General features: G+C 54.8%; 1 protein-coding gene across 3 annotated transcripts in view; it reads left to right on the top strand.

Moving 5' to 3' along the window:
• Eipr1 (EARP complex and GARP complex interacting protein 1) overlaps nucleotides 1-21,631 on the top strand; it is a 114,878-nt gene extending 93,247 nt beyond the window's left edge. For all 3 annotated transcript variants that reach the window (XM_076833493.2, XM_076833491.2, XM_076833492.2), the window contains 5 exons: nucleotides 1,464-1,563; nucleotides 15,033-15,169; nucleotides 17,548-17,715; nucleotides 19,079-19,246; nucleotides 21,120-21,631. In XM_076833493.2, coding sequence (XP_076689608.1) covers nucleotides 1,464-1,563; nucleotides 15,033-15,169; nucleotides 17,548-17,715; nucleotides 19,079-19,246; nucleotides 21,120-21,294 — 748 coding nt within the window. In that variant the 3' untranslated portion in view covers nucleotides 21,295-21,631. The remainder of the gene's footprint in view (nucleotides 1-1,463; nucleotides 1,564-15,032; nucleotides 15,170-17,547; nucleotides 17,716-19,078; nucleotides 19,247-21,119) is intronic.
• The last annotated feature ends 934 nt before the right edge of the window (nucleotides 21,632-22,565 follow it).

Below are 22,565 nucleotides of genomic sequence, written 5' to 3'. Positions count from 1 at the left end.
GGCCTGGCTGGGGCGCTCCAGCTCCCAGGCTCTGGTGATGAAGTCTAGGTTGTGGTCTTGCCCTTGTCGCCCCAGTCCATGTGGACAGGGGTATACCTGAGGTTCAAGCTGTGGCAAGGGATGGTTAGTCAGGCTGGCTTCATCGCCCAGCTGCGTGGAAGGGGTCGAGGGGGCCACCCAGGGCAGGGCTGTGCCCTCCATCCTCCTTCCCCAGGCGGCGTTGCCCTTGCTCTCTGCGTGGAGGAGCCCCTTCAGATCCAGCCCCCAGCACCTACCGACGTTAGCAGCCAGGTCCTCCCCATCCCTCCAGGGCAGTGCTCCAGCTCCCTCCAGTGGGGCGTTCCTGTTGCTGGGGGGCTGCAGGGCACTCTGCCCGCTGTGCCACGAGCAGGGAGGTCCCTCCCAGCCTGGGCCTGTGCTCCTCAGCTCTGGGCGGTGCTGTGCTGAGGTGCGGGGAGCTCCACCGGCATCCGCTGGCTCCGTGACCGCAGAGGGTGCTCCTGGGGCGTCCCAGCCCATCAAGGCGTGTGCCCTTGACAAGAGAACATCGCCTCAGCTCAGACTGCATGGAATGAAACTGTTTTCCTTGTGAGCTCCTTAAGAATTTCTTCCAGGAAGACAGAAACCTATGTTTGTGACTGAATTGAGATTTTTTTCTATCTCTTTATGGCTTTCACCACAGAGATAGGATTTGGGGCCCCTTGGGAACTATTCAGATGTGCCTTGTACTGGCTAGGGTGGACGAGTCTGCTGCGCCTGGGAAACCAGCTCTGCCTGCTCAGACGTGGAGGAAGGACTCCGCCCCCAGGCAGCGCAGGCCTGGGCCTGGGCAGGCTGTGGTTCCCTGTCCACTCAGCGTTCAGCTCTGCCTCCTGTCCCCCGGGACTTTGCCTCTGCCTACAAAATTGCGGGCACCCTGTCCATAACAGCTTCTCCTCGTGGCTCCTCACAATGCTGCCCACCAGCATGGTTGGACCCTGACCTCGAATCCTTAGCCACTGGTGGACACTGGTGGGCTCGAGTTGGCTTAACTGCCGTGAGCACCCAGATGGTTGCCTCTCATGGTTCTAGATTCTGGACATCCAGCTCAGGCTGGCCAGTCAAGTTCTTGGCAGGACTGTCTTCCTGATTTGCAGAGGGTCCTGTCTTGCTTTGTCCTCCATGGTAGGGAGAGATGAGGTGAAATCTCTGATCTCCTCATGAGTGTCCAACCCTCATGGCCTCATCTAACCTGATTGCCTCCTAAGGGCTCCCTCTCCAAATACCGTCACACTCTGGGGGTCAGGGCTTCAGCATGAAGCACACGTTCAGTCCACTGAAGTGAGACCACAGGGCGCATCGGATGGTGACCTCCAGTGAGTGGGCTGCGTGAGATTGCCAGAGTGTGAAGGATGTGAGTGGAATCTCTGAGCCCCAGGTCCCGTGTCTCCAGGGTCACATTAACACGGTTCCTCTCCTTCCAGTGTCACCTGGGAGCCGATGGGAGATGGGAAGAAGGTCATCTCCCTGGCCGACAACCACCTGCTGCTGTGGGACCTGCAGGAGAGCTCCAGCCAGGCCGTGGTAAGCCAGCGCGGTGGGGCTTCCCTGGTCGGTGGGTCTGGAAGTGACTAGAGGCCAAGCTCACAATAGGCTTTTCAACTTATGTTTAGCATTTTGACATTAATTATGAGGTAATTAATGAATGGACCAAGTCATCAATCAAAGAGCTAAGTGATGGGTCTTTTTCTTTTTAGGATACATGACTGTAGAGTGTTTTTAACATGTTATACATACATGGAGCATAACTTGTTCTCATTAGGATCAGTTCTGTGGTTGCACATGATGTGGAGTCACCCTGGTCATGTTTCCATATATGAACCAGGAAATTGACGTCTGGTTCATTCCACTGCCTTTCCTGTTCCCACCCCACTCCCTGCCCTTCACAGGGTGAGAGCTGGAGCCATGGGAGACCTCACAGTTGATAGAGACCCCGTGCCCCTATGTGCCAGGGGCGTGGCACATCCAGGGCTGCCCTGGGTGGGTTTAGGTGAAACTGAGTAAAACACATTTTAACGTAGGAACAGTTGTAAAGCATCAGCTTGGAGGTGTCGCCCACCTTTTGATGTGTTGGTGTGAGTTAAGGAAATGACTCGTGGCACTGTGGGAACCCGGTCTGCTTTCCTGGACTCTTTTTGGATGTTTTGACTCCTAGAGTAAACATAGTTTTCCATATTTGGTTCCTGAAAACTTTCTCTTTTAAAATGCATTTTTACATGCATTTGTAATATCAGAGCATTTGCTGATGTCAAAATAATTACTTTAGGAAAAAGAAAAGCCAAGAAACTTGAAGTGGCACCCTCGTGGCATGGCGAGCACTCCTGGGCGAGGTCGACACCGAGCCCGGGGGGGGGGGGGGTGTTTCCTCGATGAAGCAGTCTTCTATCTGTCTGTCCCCAGGCACCTTACGCAGCCCTTTTCCTTCGTGGTGCCTTCCTGCTGTCACAAGGCCCCTTCTACCCTCTGGGCAAGAGATGACCCTAGGAATGATTTATCATGCTTTATCTCTCCTTGGCCTTGTCTTGGCTGCTGCAGACTTTCAGGGAGAGAATACCAGGCTTGCGGTGGGCTTTGGGGTAGCCTGGAGAGAGAGTGCGATTCCTGGTGATGAAGAGCCAAGAGGAGCTGGGTGAGGCCCCCAGTGCCTGAGCCTGTGCATTGGGACTCTGCAGGGCCTTGCTTGCCCACCTCGCTACCTGGGCTGTAGTCACGCAGTGGCCCCGGCTTCACGCCCCAGCTGTCTCTACGGGATTTCAGGATAGGGTGATTATTTTCTGCAGAGATCAATTTAGTTTTCTCTTCCCTTTTTTATCTGCTGTCAGCAGTTCTGTCAATATCCTCAGTGACCCTCCACCGTGGTGTGTAATACAGAAGCCTTCCATCGATCTCAGCCTCCTCACACCAGCTTCTCATTTTTTTTTGTTTGAGGATATTGCCTTCTGTGGTAGAGCTAATCTTATGCTCACTGCATCATTACCTTTTGCAATTAAATTGGAGAGTCTTTGCCATTTATAATCATTAGCAGAACCCATGGGAGGCCCTGGAGTGGGAGGCCCTGGAGTGGGAGGGCCCGTGGGGTCTGTGGACCCCAATGAAGACAGAAGGACCCCCCACACCGTTCCGTTTGTGCCATTTGTCTCCAGGGTCCTGCAGCCGTCAGCAGCTGTGCACGTGGAAGGCTTCTGTCCAGGTGGCGGAGCAAAGAACTCCCTGCGCCTCTTTCTTTTCATTTAGAAGCGTAGGAGCCCCTAAAGACAGCCGAGAGTGCCGTCTGCGGGTGCCACGCCTCTCCAGGGACACATGCTGTAAGCGATGTTCTGACCCGTTCTGACTAAATGTGAGAGACTGCCTCCCGTCTCCTGGAATAGGGGTGCAGACTGGAAATATTTCCTCCATTTTGGCGGTGATCTTCTGTTGTTCTAGTTGGTCATTTCACTGGGCAAGTTTCTCATTTCTTAAAAGCGGACTTTATTTTTTAGAAAGGTTCTAGGCTCACAGTGAAACTGAGTGGGTGAGAGGGATTTCCTGTGTCCGCCCACCCCACACGGAACGTCTCCCTGCCAGGAGCACCGCCACACTTGGTGCGTGGTCACGCTGGTGAGCCTCACAGACACAGACGTGTCTTCTCTCCCCGAGTCACAGTTCCCACGGGGTCCTCTCAGGTTTGGACAGATGCAGGGCCATGCGGATACCCCCGCTGTGGCACAGGGATCCCAGGGCCCTGTCCATCACTCTCCGTCCTCTCTCCTCCCAGGCCCTTTACACTGCCAGCAGGGCTCTGCCCTCTCAGGAGGTCACAGGTGAAGTCCTTCAGTCCTCAGGTCCGCTCTCCACTCAGCAGCGCTGCTCTCGGGCTCCCCGGCTCTTCTGTGGGCTCCCCGGCTCTTCAGTGCCGGGCAGCCTCTGCGTTTCACCCTGGAACCTGCCCACTGCTGGGAGGCTTTCCACATGGAAGGCGTCTCCTCCTCTTCACTGTCCCTTTGGCTTCAGTCTGAGAACTCTGTGACTGGCTTTGGACCTGAAGCTTTTCTTCTCTGATTTTTCACAGGGGTTTTGTAGTTATGCGTCTCGCGATGTCGTGACCTGTGTTTTGAAGGTGTGTATAGCAAGGTTCTGCACAGTGGTAGGAGTCACCTGGCAGGGTGTCGTGGCCTCCCCTGGCCGGGTGAAGGCAGAGGTCCAGGCTCCTGTGTGGCCTTCGCTGTCCCAGGTGGGCACGAGGCGCGTGCTTTCTGTTTCTCTTACCTGGCGGCTCCTTTCAGAGGGAGCACCTTTCCTTGGGGCCCCTCGATGTTTCCTGATGGTGGCTTCTTCAGCTCCAGTTCTGGGGCTCCTCACGCACCAGGCCCAGGCTGGCAGCCTCCACCTGGGAGTCATTTTGTGTGTTGCCTGGTGCCAGGTGAGGAGGTGGAGAAGGTGCTGTCCTGCTCTTCAGCAGTCCACCTCCAGCTGCCCTCCTTGCCATCTGCCGAGGTTGGCGTTGATGGTGTGGAAGCTCTGTTGTCTCACCCTAACGTCCCACGCTGGTGACTCCCTGCTGGGCATGGGTGCCGTCCAGCCAGCCAGGGGCTGTCTGGTGATGGAAGCGAGCAGGTGGGGGCAGGCCTGGGGCTGAGCTAGGGCTGTCAGACCCGTTGAGTCCCCGTGTGCCGGGATGCCTAGGCCAGACTGACTAGTTAGCGAGCTCACTTGGGAGAGATAATCGATCCTTTTTCAATTAACTGCCATTCTTGACACTGCTGGTGTCACCCACCTGGGCTGAGGAACAGGCCTGGTAGTTGTCACTCACCCTGTCAGTGACGTGCCCTCCTTCAGAATGGAGGCGTGTGCATATGGTCTGCTCTTCAAAGGTCAGTAATTTTGTGTTCTGTGAAGGTGAGTTTGATTGTTGGAGTGGAATCTGATAACCAAGATGGTTAACCAGGTCAGTGACGCTGCTGGTGGGAGTGTGAAAGCTGGTGGCCTGGTGAGACTCAGAAAGGTGTTCCAGAGTATTTGGAGCAGTGGATGATGGTTGAGTAGATGTCGCCTCAGAGCTGCAAGTTTCAGGCAGCAGTCATTGAAATTTATGCTTTAGGATATCTGTCTTTAAAAACAATTATCTTTAAGAAGGTGTGCCGTTCAGTAACATACTATATTGCAAAGCTTAATGATGTAGTATGAGAGATAACTGTGTCTTGATTTCATAAATATTATTGATAACTGGTATCTTTTATAATGTTTCAGTTAAATTTTGAAACAGTATCTTTCAATGGCATAGATCCCCAGCACCATATAAAACAAAACTAAAGTCATTAAAACTTCCAAATGTTGGTGTCCAGCAAGAGTGTGCGGTGTTCCAGGCTCTCAAGAGGCTTCTTGCTGTGATCAGGAGTAATTTACCTGGCTTTGGGTCAGGGATAGGTTACACGGCTTTGGGACCAAGTGTGTGGAAGGAGAGGGAACTGCCTGAGTCTGTGCCAGACAGCACCCTGTGGGGCCAGCGACCCCTGCTGCTGGAGCCCTGGCCAAGGCGTGACTCCATCGTTCCCTCCTTGCCCTGCGGCCCTGGGCTGGAGAACGTAGATGCTGCCTTTGACGTACAGTGTAGTTTTGCCAGAACAGTCTGGGTCAGATATGGGCCAGAGGCCAAGGTGAAGGGCACAGAGGGCCTGGGACAGAAGGGTTGGAAGGCAGCAAGAGCTCCTGGGGCCAGCACTGCACCGAGGGCTTCACAGCACAAGACTGTTTCTGCCATCCCTCCTCAGGAGGACCTTGGGAGGTTGCCTGGGGTGGGGAGTAGACAGACAGATGGGTGAATGGGGGGTATGTGGATGGAGTAGCTGTAACACACGACCTCCAAAGCTGGATTGCTGATGGTCACACAAAGGAAAGCGGACAGAGCAAGAGATTGAGGTACCAAAAGCAGGCAGTGATACTTCATGACTAAATGGCTATCTCCAAAGTCAGCAAGGGGTGATGATACTCAGAAATAAAGGGTACATCATACATGGCTGTACTCCAAGTTTCTTAAATCTTCCTGTTCTTCATGAAAGCTCTCTCTCTCCTTTCCAAAGGATTGACTATAATTAGGTCCATCTCTCCAATAGATCACTTGTGCCTTTTTTATATTCCAGTCACCTTGGTAAAATGTATAAATCTCTGTGTTTTGAGAGTGTAGAATCAAGATCCTGCCACATTTCTGGACCTGGGATAGAATTGTTTTCAGAAGCAGGTTGGATTTTGGTGTAGCAAAGGGAAGAACAAACAAAGCCCCCGTTATTTCTGATCCTCCTACAAGGAGAATCCTTTTAGAAATAAATTGAAAGTGAATGGAAAGGATACCACACTCCCTGCTGGCACAGAGCACCTGTGGGCCCAGGAGGCCTCTCCAGGCCCTCTGCCGGCTGGCTCTATAAGGCTAGCACCCGTCTTTCTTGGGTAGTGCCCTTGTTGCGTGGGCCATCCAGCTCCCTGGGTTCTGTGTGTCCCGTGTTAGCCAATGTGCAGTGCTGCACTTCAGTGACCTTGGGCCACATGATCCTGGCAGGGTACCACCTCAGTCCTTTCCCAGTTCCCAAGTGCTACTGGCTTTGAAGCAGGAGCCGTGGCAGCAGCATCCTGCTGTGTGACCCCAGCTCTTGCTAGATGCTCTGCCTCTTTTGCTTTTGTGTCCTGAAGGTGCAGTGTGCCTCAGGGACTCTCCAGTGAATTCTATCACCACCTTCAGACCGTGTGCTCCAAAGGACAGTGTCTGCCTTCTCCACGTCCCTTGCTGCAGGACCGCTCAGAGCTCCTCGGAGGGCTCCTAGGTGTTGGCTTCTTGAGTCAGCAGAAACATCTGGGCGTGCACATGACGCGTGCTCCTTGGGCCCTTGATGTCTGATACCTAGCTTAATCCTCCCACCCTGCAGGGTGGACGCTCAGGTGTCTCCTCTGTGCACGAGGCACAGGGGCCAGAGCCCCCAGCCTGAGACGGGGAAGGAGGGTGCCTGTGCATGTCAGAGGTGCTCTTTTAGGTGGCCTTGTTGTAAGGGTAAAATTTCTAAGCTGTTTCTAAGCTGCAAAGCCTGAGTTAAAGTGTAAAAGACCAGGTATTGTTAAATTCCTCTGCTACCCCCAAAACCTGAAATTCCTGTAGCTGTTAAGACAATACCCGAACTGCTCAGTAAATATTCCCACTGACTCCCTGGTTGTCTAATAACCTCGGACCCTGTGTAGCTTGTCACGTAGGCATTTAGGCCCTAAAACCAATCAGTTTGAATGTGTACCCCACTTAGGAGTGACCAATCACCCCCGCCCAATCTGTTCCCACCAATCAATGTACTAATCATGTCTCAGAGTTGTTGTTCAATTTTTTCCTGCGCCTCATGATGATTTGTTCTGATGTATGCAAAGCCCCCGCCCTCCTCAAAAAGTGTACTTAAGCGCTGCTCAACCTCTGCTCTGGGCTCTGGGCTGCTCTCCCTTCTCGAGTGGGCACGGAGCCCCAGCATGCTGGAATCTCAATAAACCCCCTCCTGCTTATTGCATAAAGTCAGTCTCTTGGTGGTCTCTTCCTCCGACGCTTCGCTGGACCCTTACATTGTAAGTTGGCACTTAGTGTGCATTTGTCTGCAAATCGTGAGAAATGGCTCAAGTGAAGAGGAAGTTTTACTTGTTTATTTTTATTTTTTTAGTTGTAGATAGACATAATGATTTTATTTATTTTTATGCAGTGCTGAGGATCCAACCCAATGCCTCACACATGCTAGGTAAGTGCTCTACCACTGAGCCACAACCCAGCCCAGGAGGTTTTAGCATCTTATGGGGCCAGAATCATGGAGGTACCGCAGCTCCAGGACTGGTAGATTCACACCCTGAGCATTGTCCTCAGTGCTTTGCTGCTTCTGGTCTGTCATTTGCACATCACTGCCACTTGTCATGGCTGCAAGGTGACTGCAGCCATTCTAACCCTCACCTCCAGTCTTCCACAACACCAGTGAAGAGAAAGCCAGCTTCTCTGGACATCTCTTTGTTAGGAGATCCTTTCTTGGAGGTGACTTTTACCAGCTGCCAGACACTGTCCACGTCGTGCCTCAGCTAATCACTGTGAAGGGAACAAGTCCATCATGCTTGACTTAGCCATCTCAGGCCCGAGGGTGGATGGGGGGGTCAGGGTGGCCGGCCACAGCTGTCAGTGAGAAAGCCACTTCTGCCATGTGGTCAGGCTCCTGGGAGGCACCTGCATGGGCACTCCGTGCCTGCTAGGCTCTGGGCACCACAGCCCTGCTGCACCTCCCCTACCCTCCAGCAAGGGGCAGTAGTGCTCACCTTCTCCTCTGGCCTGTGGTGTCCTCCATCTTGACCAGCAAGAACTCGGGAGCTGCTGTGGGCATACTGTGCTCCTGGTCGCGCTCCTCGGCCCCTGTCTGCTGGTCCCCCTCCCCTCTGGTCCTGCTTGTGTGGTCATGCCTCTGTTGCTGTGCGGGGCCGCCACAGCACACACCGTCGTCCTGTCTGTTTCCATCTGGAATACGGCCTGGCTCAGCAGGTGCTCCACACAGCGCTCACTGGGTCCCGGAGAGTCTGCTGCCAAGTCCACCAGTGTGGCTCTCGGGGGACGCAGCTCCCCCAGGTGGACAAGGGCCTCGCCCCTGGGTACTCGCTGGCTGCTGGCCACAGAGAGTGCCATGCATGTTCCTTGTCTCACTGGGCCTCTTCCGCATGCCCCCCTGCGTCATTGGAGTCAGCATGACAGAGTCCAGGAGGCCTCATACTCTGGTCATCCAGATGCTGACTGGGGGCTGCTGTCCGGGGAGGGTCCACTCAGGCCATGAGGGCCAGGGTGGGTCCTGAGGCTGAGTTGGCTGTCGCCAGCCACAGCCTCTTCCACCCCTGCCTTCCGGTTTCCAGCCATCTCTCTGCTGGCCATCTTCTAGACGTCCTGCTTTCCTGTCCTGCTTCAAGGCTAGCCAAGCGCCCATGCTTCCAGCCAGGTCCGTCCCCATTGGGCTCTCTGTTACCCAGGCCTCTTCTCCAGGGATGGCTCACTTCCTTGTGCCCCAATTTAAGTTCTGCTCAGCCTCTGCAGCCTTGTTGGTTCTAACCAACCCTCTTGTGCCTGGAGTCTCTGAACTCATGCTGTCATTATTCTCCCTGGCCTCCACTACCTTGATTTCCCCTGGCCTCCCCCACCCTGGTTTCTCCTGGGCTCCCCCACCCTGATTTGCCATGGCCTCCCCCACCCTGGTTTCTCCTGGGCTCCCCCACCCTGATTTCCCATGGCCTCCCCCACCCTGATCTCTCCCAGGCTCCCCCACCCTGATTTCCCCTGGGCTCCTGCCGCAGTCCGGCTGCAGCAAAGTAACCGGGGGTGACAAACAACTTGTGTACATTGATACAGCAGGAGTGGGAGCCGTTTATTGTAGGACAGGAGGGGTATATATACATTCCACACAGCTTATCTAATTAACATAAACTAGATACAGCAGTCAACCAATAAGGAATCTCCACACTTAATGGCTCCTGGTGTTACCTCACAAACCACTCCCTCTGGCAAAATGCCAGGCGCCATCTTGACTTGTTTACAGACCCTAATATTTACCCCTTTTGTTTAATTTAAATAATGACCATAGTGGTTTCTACACAAACACCATAAATAATCTGCTACAAGCAGAAGGGGAGAATACAAAATGTCACAATACCAAGCCAATTGATGGCTCCATGCAAGAAGCCCTTGGAAAAATTATACCAGCAATGACACCATTAGCAAAGATACCGAGTTACAATTTGTTGTAGATTACAGTTTGTTGTCTTAGTCCAGGTAAAGCAGTGTCTCAATAGATTAACTCACAGTCCAGGTAAATTCTGCAGGCAGCTAGCTTAAATCACAGTCCAGGTAAGTTCTTCAGGCAGCTAGCTTGATCCAAAGTCTCATCCATTTCTCAGCGGAAAACTCATCCAGTTTTCAGCAACACTGGAAATTCTTTCACCCTCGTCCTCACCGGCACTGGGACCAAAGGCAGGAACTTGGGCAATGCTGGCTAAAGAAAATCCTGTAGCATTCCACTAAGAAAACAACCTTTTGAACAATTTAGCACATTATCTCAAGATTTTTTTACATTTGAAATAAGCCTTAATAATGCTCATTACTCATTAGCTTCCAGGTGTGGGAGATCCATTGTAGTTACTGGCCTTGGAAATGATCAAACTTCAGGGATGTGGGCTGTCTTTTGCCTGCAGCATCCGGGGCAGCCCCAGATGACCCCAGGGAGAGTCCGGGGAGTGTTCCGACTGCCACTGGGCACAGGGAGCAAGAGCCTGTGAGACTGTGCCTCTGGGTCAGGTTTGGATTTGGGCTCTCGCAGTAGCGTCCCGCTCCCAGGCCGGGGCGGGGAAGAGCAGGCTGCCGCCACTTGGAAAGTCCTTGCTGTGCCATGACCAGCTCGCGGACGTGGCAGCCGCCTCGCCGATTCACGCACCCTCCAGTAACAAAAAGTATCCAGTAATAGCCTTTTGCTGCAACTTTTTTCCTGATAATCCTCCTTCTTCTGAACTTTCTTCTTTCTGACTAAAGTTCCTGGGCTTCCATCAACACATGCCCTAACTATTCTTGGTTCCACTGGGGTGCCTCCTTCCCTTAGTAATTTACTTCTCACCCCTTCCATATTTTCATCACAAAGACAATACAATACACTGAGACAAAACAAGACACAAACATACTGCATCAATCTTCTCCATTTTCTCAAAATGATCATTTTTCCTCTCGCCCTATCTGTCTAGGGATGAGCAGATTTGCTCCCGTCCTGTCTAGGGACGGGCAGCTTTTTTTCATCACCCCCGAATGTCCCAGGGCTCCCAGTACGGGCCACCATCTGCCGCAGTCCAGCTACAGCAAAATAATCGGGGGGAGATGAGCAACTTGTGTCCATTGATACAGCAGGAGTGGGAGCCGTTTATTGTAGGTCAGGAGGGGTATATATACATTCCACACAGCTTATCTAATTAACATAAACTACATACAGCAGTCAACCAATAAGAAATCTCCACACTTAATGGCTCCTGGCGCTACTTCACAAACCACTCCCTCTGCAAAATGCCAGGCGCCATCCTGACTTGTTTATAGACCTTAACAGGCTCCCCCACCCTGGTTTCCCCTGGGCTCCTCCACTCTGGTCTCACTTTTCCTCTGTGGTCAGACCGTCGGTGTGAGGGGAGTGGCACTGTGGGCCGAGGAGTCACTCAGGGAGCACTGGCGGTTGGGCTGCGTGGCTGATGGGTGCTTGCTGGCAGTTTGGTTCTTCCCCTAGTGCCGCATTGTTTCTGGGTCTGGAAGAGTCCTGGGCTGTGTTGGAGCTGGGCCACTGCTCTGGAGCAGGGGCTGCTCAGCCTGGCTTTTTGGCTCCTGAGGCCTCCAGGCTAGAAGTGGAGGAGGTGCCGTGGCAGGTGACTCCTGTGAGGTCCGCTGGGTGCTTGCTGGAGGCTGCGGCCACCCTCTGGGGTGGCGTTGCTGTTCTCCAGGACACTCTGAACCAGCTGGTGCAGCTCACTGTGGAGCTGCTGTGTCCCCATAGCAGTGCAACAGTGGGTGACGTTCAGTAGGTGGGGACGAGACCCAGGATTGATGAGCCAGACGGTAGCCAGTCCTGGTTGTCCGGCTGCTTCATTCCTTGCTTTGTTATCTATTGTTATTATCTTCACTCATTTGTTTTCTGTAACAGGAATTGAACCCAGGATGCTTAATTACTTGAGCCACATTCCCAGCCATTTTTAATTTTTATTTTGAGACAGTCTTGCTAAGTTGCTTAGGTTCTCACCAAATTACTGAGTCTGGCCTTGAACTTGGGATCCTCCTGCCTCAGCCTCCCAAGCCATTGGGATTATAGGCGTGCCTCTGCACCCAGCTCCATCTATTACTTTTTAACGTCTGCTATCATCCACGGTGATCATTAACCTGGTAACCTCATCTTCAGAACACTGAAATGATGCCTGTAAAATTTTGACCTTATTTTTCCACCTAAGGTGGGTGGGTCCTGCAGAAAGAGCTCTTCATTTAAGTTGCTTGTGTGGAGGTTGGGGCTGAGCCCAGCTGGGAGTCGAGGAGCCAGGGCCACCTGTGTCTCTGTCACGGCAGCATCGCTTCTGGTGCTTCTGGTTTTCCTCTCTGGCCACTGTGCCCCTCGTGGCTGTGGAAAGGAGCTGTTTTCATCTCCTCCCCCAGGACTGAGATTGTTGCCATCATCTTCCTCCGCCTGTGTGGCTTGTGATGGTGACACTCTCCTGGGCGTCACACTGCCAGGGCCCCCTGCCCTCTAACTGGGAACCAGCCCTGCTGCAGGGCTACCTGTGCCCAGCTCCTGCCTCGTCCCTGCTGGGCGTCTGCCAAGCAGTCTCAGCCTGTAGCGAGCTGAGCTTGCTCTCTGCAAAGGTCACACAAGGAAAGGGTCTGGTGGAACCTGACAGGGAGAGGGAGGGGGCAGGACACACCACCACCATCTAGCAGAGCGCCTCTCTCAGCCTCTACACTCTCCGCTGCTGTCGCAGGTGGGCCCCGGCCTGCTGAGCCAGCGGACATCCTCCAGGAATTCTGGGGGAACTCTGAGGCTCATTGTGCTCTTCCTGGGTGCCTAGTCAGGGACATGTCAAGACGGGTGCTCTGGGCACCTTTGCCTCCTGCCCTTGGATATGAGGAAGCTGGGAGGGGGACTGGGAGGTGTGGAGAGGGCGGAGATGGCAGTGGGAGTGGTCTCTGATGCTGGTTGTTCCTGACCTGCAGCCACACCCTGCCCTGGACACTGGCTTCTTAGAGTCGAGTTCCCTTTTTCTCAAGCTAGTCCGAGTTCAGTTTCTGAGCTGCTGTGTGGGCAGCTGGCTTGCTAGGGAGAGTGCCCAGGACTGCTGGGTGACCTCTGCCTGTCCTTGTTCCAGCTCTTCTTCCCGACATCCCACTGGACCCTGGCTCTCCCCCACCTGCTGCGCCTGCTCTGGCTCTGCACCTCTGCACACACTGCGGCAGGTCCATTTCCATGAGTTCCATGTTCTGCTCCCTGAGAGTGACCACAGCGACTTGCTGCCTGGGCTCTCGCTTCCTCACCATCTCAGCATGGGTGTCCCGCCCCTGCCCCAGACCCTGCTGTCCTCCTGTCAGTTCTGCCCGTGTTCCCTGCCCCCCACCCCCGTGCCTGCTGCCTGAGCCTGCCTGTCCTCCAGGACTTCTCTGTACCCTGGCGGCTGCTCCCGTTTGGCCTCTGGTCTGGCACCGCCGTGCCTACCAGTGCCCCTCCAGGGATGTGACGAGCACGTTTTGCACAGAACATAAACAGCCCCTTAGCTTTCTGTGGAGAGTCAATGGGCCACACATGGTGTGTAGGTCATGAGTTGCCAAATCTCAGACTCCTCATTTAATGTGCAGGAGAGTGGGCTGGGGGAGGATTTCCTGGGACAAAGAGGACAGCTCCGAGCAGAGAGCAGGTCCTGCAGGGTGAGGGAGGGTCTCACTGGAGGGCTGTTGTCTCAGCTGGGCCGTCTCCCTGGTGAGCAGTGGGTGCCCTTTCCCAGATTCCCCTGGAGGGCCTCAGAGCGGGAGTTCTGGTTGGAGGGGCGCCCTGTTCATCGTCCTTAGTCGTGGTCTGAGGCCGTGGCTGCTCCTGGGGCTCGCCACATGTCTGCCTCCTGTTCTCTGCCAGTCTCCGTCACCTGCCCTTGGGCCTCCCACCCTAGGCTCTCAGTCATGGTCATTCTGGGCCTCAGCTCTGTGAATCCCTCAGTGGCCCCATGTCTTCCCAGGGCCAGGCCAGGACTGTTAGGGGCTCCAGCCTTTCCAGTCCCTTTCTTCAAGGTGGGCACAGGCTCAGACAGCCCTCAGAGGACAGTCCACTCCCCCCAGGGTGCTGAGGCCTCTGCTGGGAGGGAAAGGAGGTCTCAGCCTGTGTGCTCTGAACTGTGAAGTCCTCAGCTTTGGGCAGGTGGGGACCTTTCTCTCCCTTTAGGAGCCTGTCTTTCCCATCCTTTGCTCTAGCCAACCTGCTACCCAGTGCTGGGGTTTCTGATTAAATCGTGGCTCGAGCAGTATGTCCAGGCCTGTTCATCTCTTGAGTCTGGACACTTACACTGCCCTTGTTCAACAAAGCCCTCGATGAATACCCATTAGTCCCTAGGACTGTCGCTGGGTCTCATTGACTCCCCAGGGCCTTTGTCCAGGGCTGCCACAGCCTGGCCTGCCTCCCTGGATGCTTGGCCACCTGGCTGCTCAGAGGGCTCTTGAGCACTGTTGTTGAACGCTTAAGTCAATTAACCAATGGAGAGCTTGTGTACGCTGGGGACAGCTTGGGGTGGGACAGAGCGTACCCCCAAGGCAGGCCTGCAGCCTCTATCCTCAGAAGTCACCGTGAGTGAGAGTAGGCCACCCAGACCCCACGTGGAAATAATGGTATAGCCAGGGTGAGTCCTTTGTGCATGTAGTCCCTGGTGCATGGAGAAGTGGGATCGGGAGGAAGCTCTTCCCCCAGGTCTTGCAACTGGGTCTTGCCTCCTCTCTGCCCGGAGGAAGCTTCAGCCCCAAGAGACGGTTCCCAGTGATTCTCAGGTCTGTCGATGCTTAGCCTCTGCATGAGCATCTTGGTCCTCACAAGAAAGAATGGAGAGGGAGCTGATTAAGTCGGGGGGTTTCCCTTTGTTTCTCCAGAGCTTGCTCCTGTGGACTCCACTTACCTTCCCTCTTGGGGGAAGCCAGACGTTTGAGTGATGCCATGTTGTTTTGTTCACGTTTGAGCTGGTTCACTTTTAATCACACATTTGCAGGTCCTCTGTGATAGAAGTCTATTAATATGCTTTCTATTTTTTGCTGTGCTCAGTTTTCTAGTTTTTTCCCCAAAATAAGGTTCAAACATTCATGCCTTTTAAAGGAAGAAGACAAAGAGAGCCTTCCTAATTGTTCTGATGGTTACTTTCCCTAAATCCTGAGTATAGGATGCCCTCTTGAGTTTTCCTGAACAGGGTTCAGATTTCTCTCCTCCTCTTTCTGGCACTCCCAGCTGGCCAGCTCGGCGTCCCTGGAAGGGAAAGGACAGCTGAAGTTCACCTCAGGGCGTTGGAGCCCGCATCACAACTGCACCCAGGTGGCCACAGCCAGCGACACCACCCTCCGAGGCTGGGACACGCGTAGCATGAGGTCAGTGACGGGTGCGTGTGCCTGTCCCTGTGTCTGTCCCTGTGTCTTCCCTCCCTTTCCTCTTCCCTGGACGGGAACTATTTCAGTGGCAGAGGTGATTAGAAGCCAGGTGCATTTGGGGGCACATGGTCTGTCTTTATGTCATTTTTGCAGGCTAATCACAAAATCATCTCCCCAAGTTAAGCCAAAGTGTGTGTGCATGGGGCCCTGTGCCTTGGCTGGCTGTGCTGTCCCAGTTGCTGTCCCTGCTTGTGCAGTTCACGGTGCCACCAGGCTTTGTGATGGGGCTATGGTGCTCTGTCTCACGATGAGCCCCTGAGGGCTGGCGATGGCCGCCCTGCTCCAGCCTCCCTCCAGGACTTGGCTTTGACCGCTGCTGTGTTTTCAAGAGACATACCTGTCGGGTAGTCATATTTTGTCATTTAAGTAATTATGTGCAACAACCAGCAGTTCTAATGGAACAAACAAGAGCGATTTTTCTGTTCCAGTTGTGATTTTGATAGGCAAAGGAGTGATGGTGGGATGTCTGTTGCCATGGCAACAGGAGCTGCACAAGCTTTTTTAAGATGCAGTTTATCCCCTTGGCACACCATAATTTATCACTGCGCTGAAGAGACGGATGTCATGCAGTAACTTGCGCTGCTTCCAGGGAGGGGGGCACACCTTTAAGTTCAGTCCCAAGGCCTCTGAAGACCCAGGGGCTGCAAATGGCCAGAGGCCGCTCCTGTTCTTGCACATCTCTGCACCCAGGGCTGCTGTGGTGGGGAGCTGTGGCCAGGCCTCGGGAGCTGCTCTCCGTGGCCTGTGGCCCCTCCCCCTGCCCACTACTCTGCGAAGGACCTGACAAGGAACTGAAAGATGAGATGTGGGCCCAACCAGAGTCAGCCCTAGTGGGCGCACCCCACTGTCACCTCCCTGTGCCTGCTGCCTCTCTGGCCAGGAGGTGGCTCCTGCAGGAATCAGGGACACAGCAAGGAGCCATTCTGCTGTCTGTTAGCCTCTCTTTCATATCAGCTTCAGTTTTTATGTTGCCGCGGTGCCTGTGGCATTTCTTCTAGAATGCGCCATGTTTGTATGTCAAAGTCACTGCCACTAGAGCTTGCCGTGGCCCTGCAGTTGGTAGTTAGTGCACTGTGATCACCCACCAGCTCCCTGGGATGTGCCAGTTTTTAATTTTGTACATGTGTCTGTTTCACCTGAAAACTCACAAAGATTGGGGTTTCTTACTTTTACAAAAACAATGTTAAGATATCGAAAAGGTGCTGGATATAAAAACCAGCTCAAGATTTAAAACAGCTCAGGGCCAGAGTGGGAGTGAAGGGGCCGAGCTGGTCTGCATCAGGGTGCAGGGAAGAGCGACTGTCCCCTGACCCGCGAGGCATGGTTACAAGGCGCTGGTAGCCCCACTGCTGCCAAAGGAGCGAGGATGTCAATGGTGGCAGGAGAGGCTACGATGCCACCAGTGGGGAAGCCAGCAGAGCGCTGTGCACAGGGAGAGCAGGGCAGCACGGGCCAGCGCACAGGCCTCTTGGGCCAGTCCAGTCTCACTGGAAGGCAGCTGGCAGCAGAAGGTGTGGGATCAAGTTAGGGGTGCTTGTGTACCTGGGCACACGTGTGTAGGGGCCCTGTGCATGTGCATGCCCAGGTGTAGGAGTGTGTGTGTGTGTGTGTGTATGTATGTGTGTATCTGTTGCATAAACAACACACACAAAAGTAAACGTGCACACACACTCATATGTGGACACTCCTACGTGGACACTCCTATATAGATGCTCCTATATGGACGGTCCTTCAGAACAAGCAGATCCCACTGGCCACGTGGTGGTGAGATCCCAAGGCGTGTGGGCCAGCCCACCTCCCTCGATTCTCTCCAGGCCTCCCAGGGCTTTCCTGCGCTCGCTACGTGCCCCCCAACACCAGCCACACATGTGCTTTCTTCCACTGCCCTTTTTTTCCTTTCCTTTCCTTCCTCCCTCTTGTATCCTTCCAGAACTTACCAGGTGTCCTTCCGCAGGCCGGCTTCAGCTCTCGCCGGCAGTGTGGTCCCCCAGCCTCTCTCCTCCAGACACCAGGCTTCCTCTGTGGTAGCTGTGAGCCCACATTGTTCCCCAGCTCAGGGGGATCACAGACACACCTGGGGCACTTGGCTGCCTTGCCCTCAGAGGCTCCTGGTGCCCTGTGCCCTCCTTGTGCAGGCGAGGATTGTAGAGGGGACCCAGGCACCCCAGGCTGAGATTCCTCTGCTCAGCTGCTGGCAGGGGGAAGGGCCGTGCCCTTGGCGGGGGCTTGGAGGGCCCTGGAGACAGGTGCGCCTGCGACTCGGCAGCTCTCCGTCACCCATTAAACATTCTCATGTGCTGTTCTTTTTCCTCTCTCAGCCAGATATACTGCATCGAGAATGCCCACGGACAGCTGGTGCGCGACCTCGACTTCAACCCTAATAAGCAGTACTACCTGGCAAGCTGTGGGGATGACTGCAAGGTGAAGTTCTGGGACACCAGGAACGTCACGGAGCCGGTGAAGACCCTGGAGGAACACTCCCACTGGTACTGTGGCTCGCATCCGCTTGAGGGAAAGGGGACTGTATAATTTATTTTGCTAATTACTTTACCATTTGGAGAGGCACAAACCAGCTTAGTTTGTACTGCTGTGAATCATTCAATCAACCCAGTTTTATTTTTCCTAAAGAAGCACTAATTCCAAATCTGAGTGTTTGTGATTTATAAGCGTAGGAAAAGAAGAAAAACATGAGATCCTGTTTTCCCTTGAACAGTGCTGGTTCAAATCTGCAAAAGTAAACGGGCACAGATGTTCACGCAGCATTGTTTGCAATGCATGAAAACTGGAAGCGACCCAAATGTCCATCAGAGGGGATTGGTTAAGTAAATTAGGTGACATCCGTGCAGTGGAGATTATGCAGCTGTCAGAAAGAATGAGGAATATCTGCATGTGTATGGATGTGGAAGGGTGCCCGGGATCATTCGTTCTCTCTCAAATATTATTTGAATGTTTGCCATATGCTGGGTACTTTCTGCTAAGTGTGTAAAAGGATCAAGTCATGGAATAGTACACAGCATGAACCCATCCTTTAAAATTCAGAAGTGTGTGCACAGAGGAGGGTGGAGGACAGGGCTGGAAGGGTGGCGGCCCTCGCAGGGAGCCTGCCCTGGCACTGGGCGCCCTGGGATCTTTGCTTCCCACAGCTGTGTCTCTGGTGGGTGAATTATTTGTCAGAAGCGATATTGTTTCTGCAGTGGGAACATTTTAAAGCCCTAGAGGACTCATGTGCCATTTTGAGAAATTCAGTGAGTGGCCTATAATTTGCTGCAATCTGAGCAGAGAGCCAGGGAGTGCCTGCCACACGGGGCATCTCCACGTGCCAGCTGTGCTACACTCTGTGCCTGGGCCCACGTCCCGCTGTGGGCAGCACCACAGAGACCAGGCTCATCATGCTGCAGGGCTTATGTCAGGAAGACACACCCCACCACTGTCCCTGGTCCTCGGGGGTGCCAAGGCCCTTATCCTGGGCCCATGGCAGCCAGCTTGACCCGAAAGATGTCCCAGGGCTTTGTTTGATGATACAGGTTGTCGCTAATTCATGTGTCACTTCTGGGGAGGTGGTTTTTGTTTGGGAGCTGTAGAAAGCCTGTCTGAAACCCTGAGTAATAAGCCTCTCCCTCCACAGGGGGAAGCTGACATTTGGTCTTTCTCATCTCTGTTTGTGAGGACTTAGGAGAATATTTTAGAGCAGCATATGGTAGGCCTAACCCCCTGCTTAGGAGCCCTGCCTTTAGCCCAGGAGGTGGGGGTGAGATACCCAGGGACACTCAACATGACTCAGCCCCGCCAGGCCAGGGCCTCTGAGGGCATCAAGTCAGGACAGCTCAGCAGCTGCTGTGCCCTTTTCAGGGTGTGGAGCGTCCGCTACAACCACTCTCATGACCAGCTGGTTCTCACCGGCAGCAGTGACAGCAGAGTCATCCTGTCCAACATGGTGTCCATCTCCTCCGAGCCCTTTGGCCACCTGGTGGACGACGACGATGTCAGTGACCCGGAGGAGCACCATGCAGATGAGAAGTAAGGACCACTGACTGCAGGGCGGCTCTTGTCTGTGCTCACACGCAGTCCTGGGTCCGGGAGCCTCCATGGAAAGTGCCCTGTGCATGGTTAAGGTCCCCGTCTTCCCAGCAGTGCAGGATGAATTCCAGGGTGCCTGGCCCCGAGACAGCTCTGGTGGTGTTAGAATGTGCCCCAGGGCGTATCTTCCTGTGTTCTTCCCAAATGCCACCTACAAAACCTGAATGAATGTGATGCTCTTCAGGAGTGAGCATGGCACCTGGGCCTCCGGGTGCTCGCTGTGGAGACTCGAGCATGGACTGTGTGCTCTCCACCCTCAGCCCGTGTTGGGCTGAGTCCAGGCACACCCCTGGGGCACAGAGCTAGGTCCTGGTTGGCCCCGGGTGTTGCTCACAGTGGGGAAATTGTGCGCTCGTATCTGCGCTCCGTTGCCCTGTGGCTGGGAGACTGGGAGACGGCTAGGGCAGCCCCCTGTCCCAGGGCTCACATCCCTTGTGACTTGTCCCCTAGGGTCACTCGTAGCTAGTGACAGCAGGGCTCCCAGTGTGAGCCAAGGATGCTGCTCCTTTCTCCAGTCTGTGTAGGTCCCTTTCCACCTGCAACAGCTTCCCTCTCCCTCCGGATCAGTGGAGCAAGGCCTAGCCACCACCCCAGAGGCCCATGCCTCCAACTCCAGAGGAGGTTCTGGAATAAAACCAATGGCTGTGGGCAATGCTGTCTGTCAATCAAATATTAGAAACAGGGCCAGGAAAGGACTTGTGAGCACGTGCCTGATTCCAACCCCTCCTTTGCCATGTGCCATGAGGACTTGGACATGTAGATTTGGCTTCCTCCCAGGCTGTCTGCAGCCATTCACATGTCCTGTCTGTTGGGGAAAGCTGATTGGTCACATGGCCTACTGAGAGGACAGTGTGTCCTGCCATGTGACCAATTTTTGAGCTACTCACACATGTGACCAGTGTGTGAGCAGCTTCAGGGAGGAAGCACTTATGGTCGGCAGGTACCCTCCCTCCATCTTGATGCCTTTAAATAAAGGAGAGAGAAGTCCCTGTAGGGGGTTATACGTGGTGTTTGTCACAACATGTCTGTTGACCATTGGCAAGTCCACTATCTGGGAAGGCCAGAGCTTAGGGATACCCACAGCCTCGCAAAGCCTACTTCCAGAGTGGGGGCTTTGAGGTCCTAGGTTTGTCTCGTTGGGAGATAAAGTGTTGCTTAGAGACAGCCAGGCCCTGGACTAGGGTGTGAGTGGAGGGGACTTCCTGTGGTGGTGGGAAGGAGAGCACCAAGCACCTGTGCCTGCTGCCGGCCCTCCGTGAGCACAAGCCGGAGGCCCCTGCTGCTCATGCCTGCAGGTGCTGACCCCACCTGTCATCCTAGCATGAGATTGTTGGGTGGGCCTCTAGACCTGAGCTGACTCTCCTCTTAGGAGGTGCAGAGGTGGTCTGCTGTTTGGCACGCGACACCCTCTGCTCAGGGACGCTGGCAGGGCCCTCGTGCTGCCTGACCTCTATGCAGCAGGGGAGTAGGGCAGATGCTCCCAGCTCAGTTCCTGGAGATCTGATGTCACGCTCTCCTCAGTCATGGAGACCACTTCCCCAGCACTGCGCTGAGCCAGGAGACCCTCGCACTGACAGCACCTCACCCAGGCACCCACAGCACTGAGGACCAGGGACCTGCTGTGCTGCAGGTGTCCTTGATGCCCACAGGTCACTGACGTCCTCTCCCCACAACCAGTGAGGGACACACACTGGGCTCAGCCAGGCCGTGTGGACTTCCCGTGGTTCAGATGAGAGACCGGCTCCCTACGGGATCCCTCCTGTCCCCTGCTGCCCTTGGGCCTGGCTCACAGCTCTTCTCTGTTGGGTTGCAGAAGCAAGGAGCCCCTGCAGGACAACGTCATCGCCACGTACGAGGAGCATGAGGACAGTGTGTACGCTGTGGACTGGTCCTCAGCTGACCCATGGCTGTTTGCCTCCCTGAGCTACGATGGCAGGCTGGTCATCAACAGGGTCCCCAGGGCGCTGAAATACCACATACTGCTCTAGCGCCCGGCCCTCTCTGTCCTTCCTCTCACGGTCTCCGACACTGGCCGCTGTTGGAGTGAGTCCTTTCCTGGCGGCTCTCGCCCTGGGAGCCCGACCTTGCCTTCTCACAGGAGCCCTTCTGGAGCGCGGAGGAGCTTCTGCCAGCAGCACCTGTCCTCCTCCGGAGGGTGGCTGTGGTGGCTGTGGTGGCTGGGAGTGTCGGGCGCCAGCTGCGGCCCACTCACTTTGCTTCCTGCCTTGTGGGTGAGGGGAGACTCTGCACACCTGGTCCTGTCGCACCCTGCTGAGGGCCGTCTTCCCCTGAGACTTCCAGTGAAATAAAGTCAGTGGGACTCTGCTGCTGGTTCCTCCTTTCAGCTCTGCCCTCCTGGCCACATCATAGGGGCTGCTTGTTTCCCATCCCAACCCAAAAAAGGCAGGTGCATAGAGGGGCAGCGCCTTGGGGCCGGGGCCAGCAGGACCCACGTCTCTCTCCGGCCGAGTGCCCTTCGGCCTCTGGGCCTCCCCTGCTCTGCTCACCATTCAGGCTGTGTGCAGCTTGCCTTGTGCTGTGGGGGCCGCAGCTGTGTGTCTTCCCCTGGCAGCCCAGGCCCGGTTCTGTGTGTGGGGCACCCAACCTTCCTCGCACCCTCCCGAGACCCACCTGGCAGGTGTCCCAGCACGTGCTGGTGCTTTCCGTGATCCCCAGTCTCCCTGAAATGAGAGGGGACAGCTGCACAAGCAGACAGCTCCCACTCAACTGTGGGACCTGTGGGTCCAGAGAGGGAGCATTCTGGGCCTCTCTGCAGGAAGCCTAAGTGGGCAGGGGCTGACGGGCAGAATTCGGGCTCGCCACCCAGCAGGGTTAGGACTCACTGCTTGGTCACATGCCCTAGCCCCCGTGGGTGGAGACAGTTCACCAAGGTCCCCAGCCCCAGTGCCCATAGTGTTGCCCTTGGGAGGCTCACGCGACTGTGTCTGAGACATTTTGGGTGGTTGTGCCTGGACCCAGGCACCTCCTCGTCTTGCACTCCACCATGGGGGTGCCCCAGCTTGCATGTCCCTTCCCACTGAAGGGAGTCCACGTTGCTCCTGGGGCCTGGTGACATGCAGAGAGCTGTCCAGCACCAGCCTGTAGGTCTCTGTGAGAAAGGATGGTTTCCTTCCCAGCAGCAGCTATCAGGCTGACCTGCAGGGCAGAGCTCGCCATGCCTGTTTTTGTCCACAGTGTTGCCAGCCACGCAGTGCCTGGTGACCAGTGACCACATGTGTGGACCCACGTCTGACTCTGC

Source organism: Callospermophilus lateralis, chromosome 14 (assembly GCF_048772815.1).
Source record: "Callospermophilus lateralis isolate mCalLat2 chromosome 14, mCalLat2.hap1, whole genome shotgun sequence".
In the NCBI taxonomy this organism is placed as follows: domain Eukaryota; kingdom Metazoa; phylum Chordata; class Mammalia; order Rodentia; family Sciuridae; genus Callospermophilus; species Callospermophilus lateralis.
This window is presented reverse-complemented; position numbering and strand designations above follow the sequence as displayed.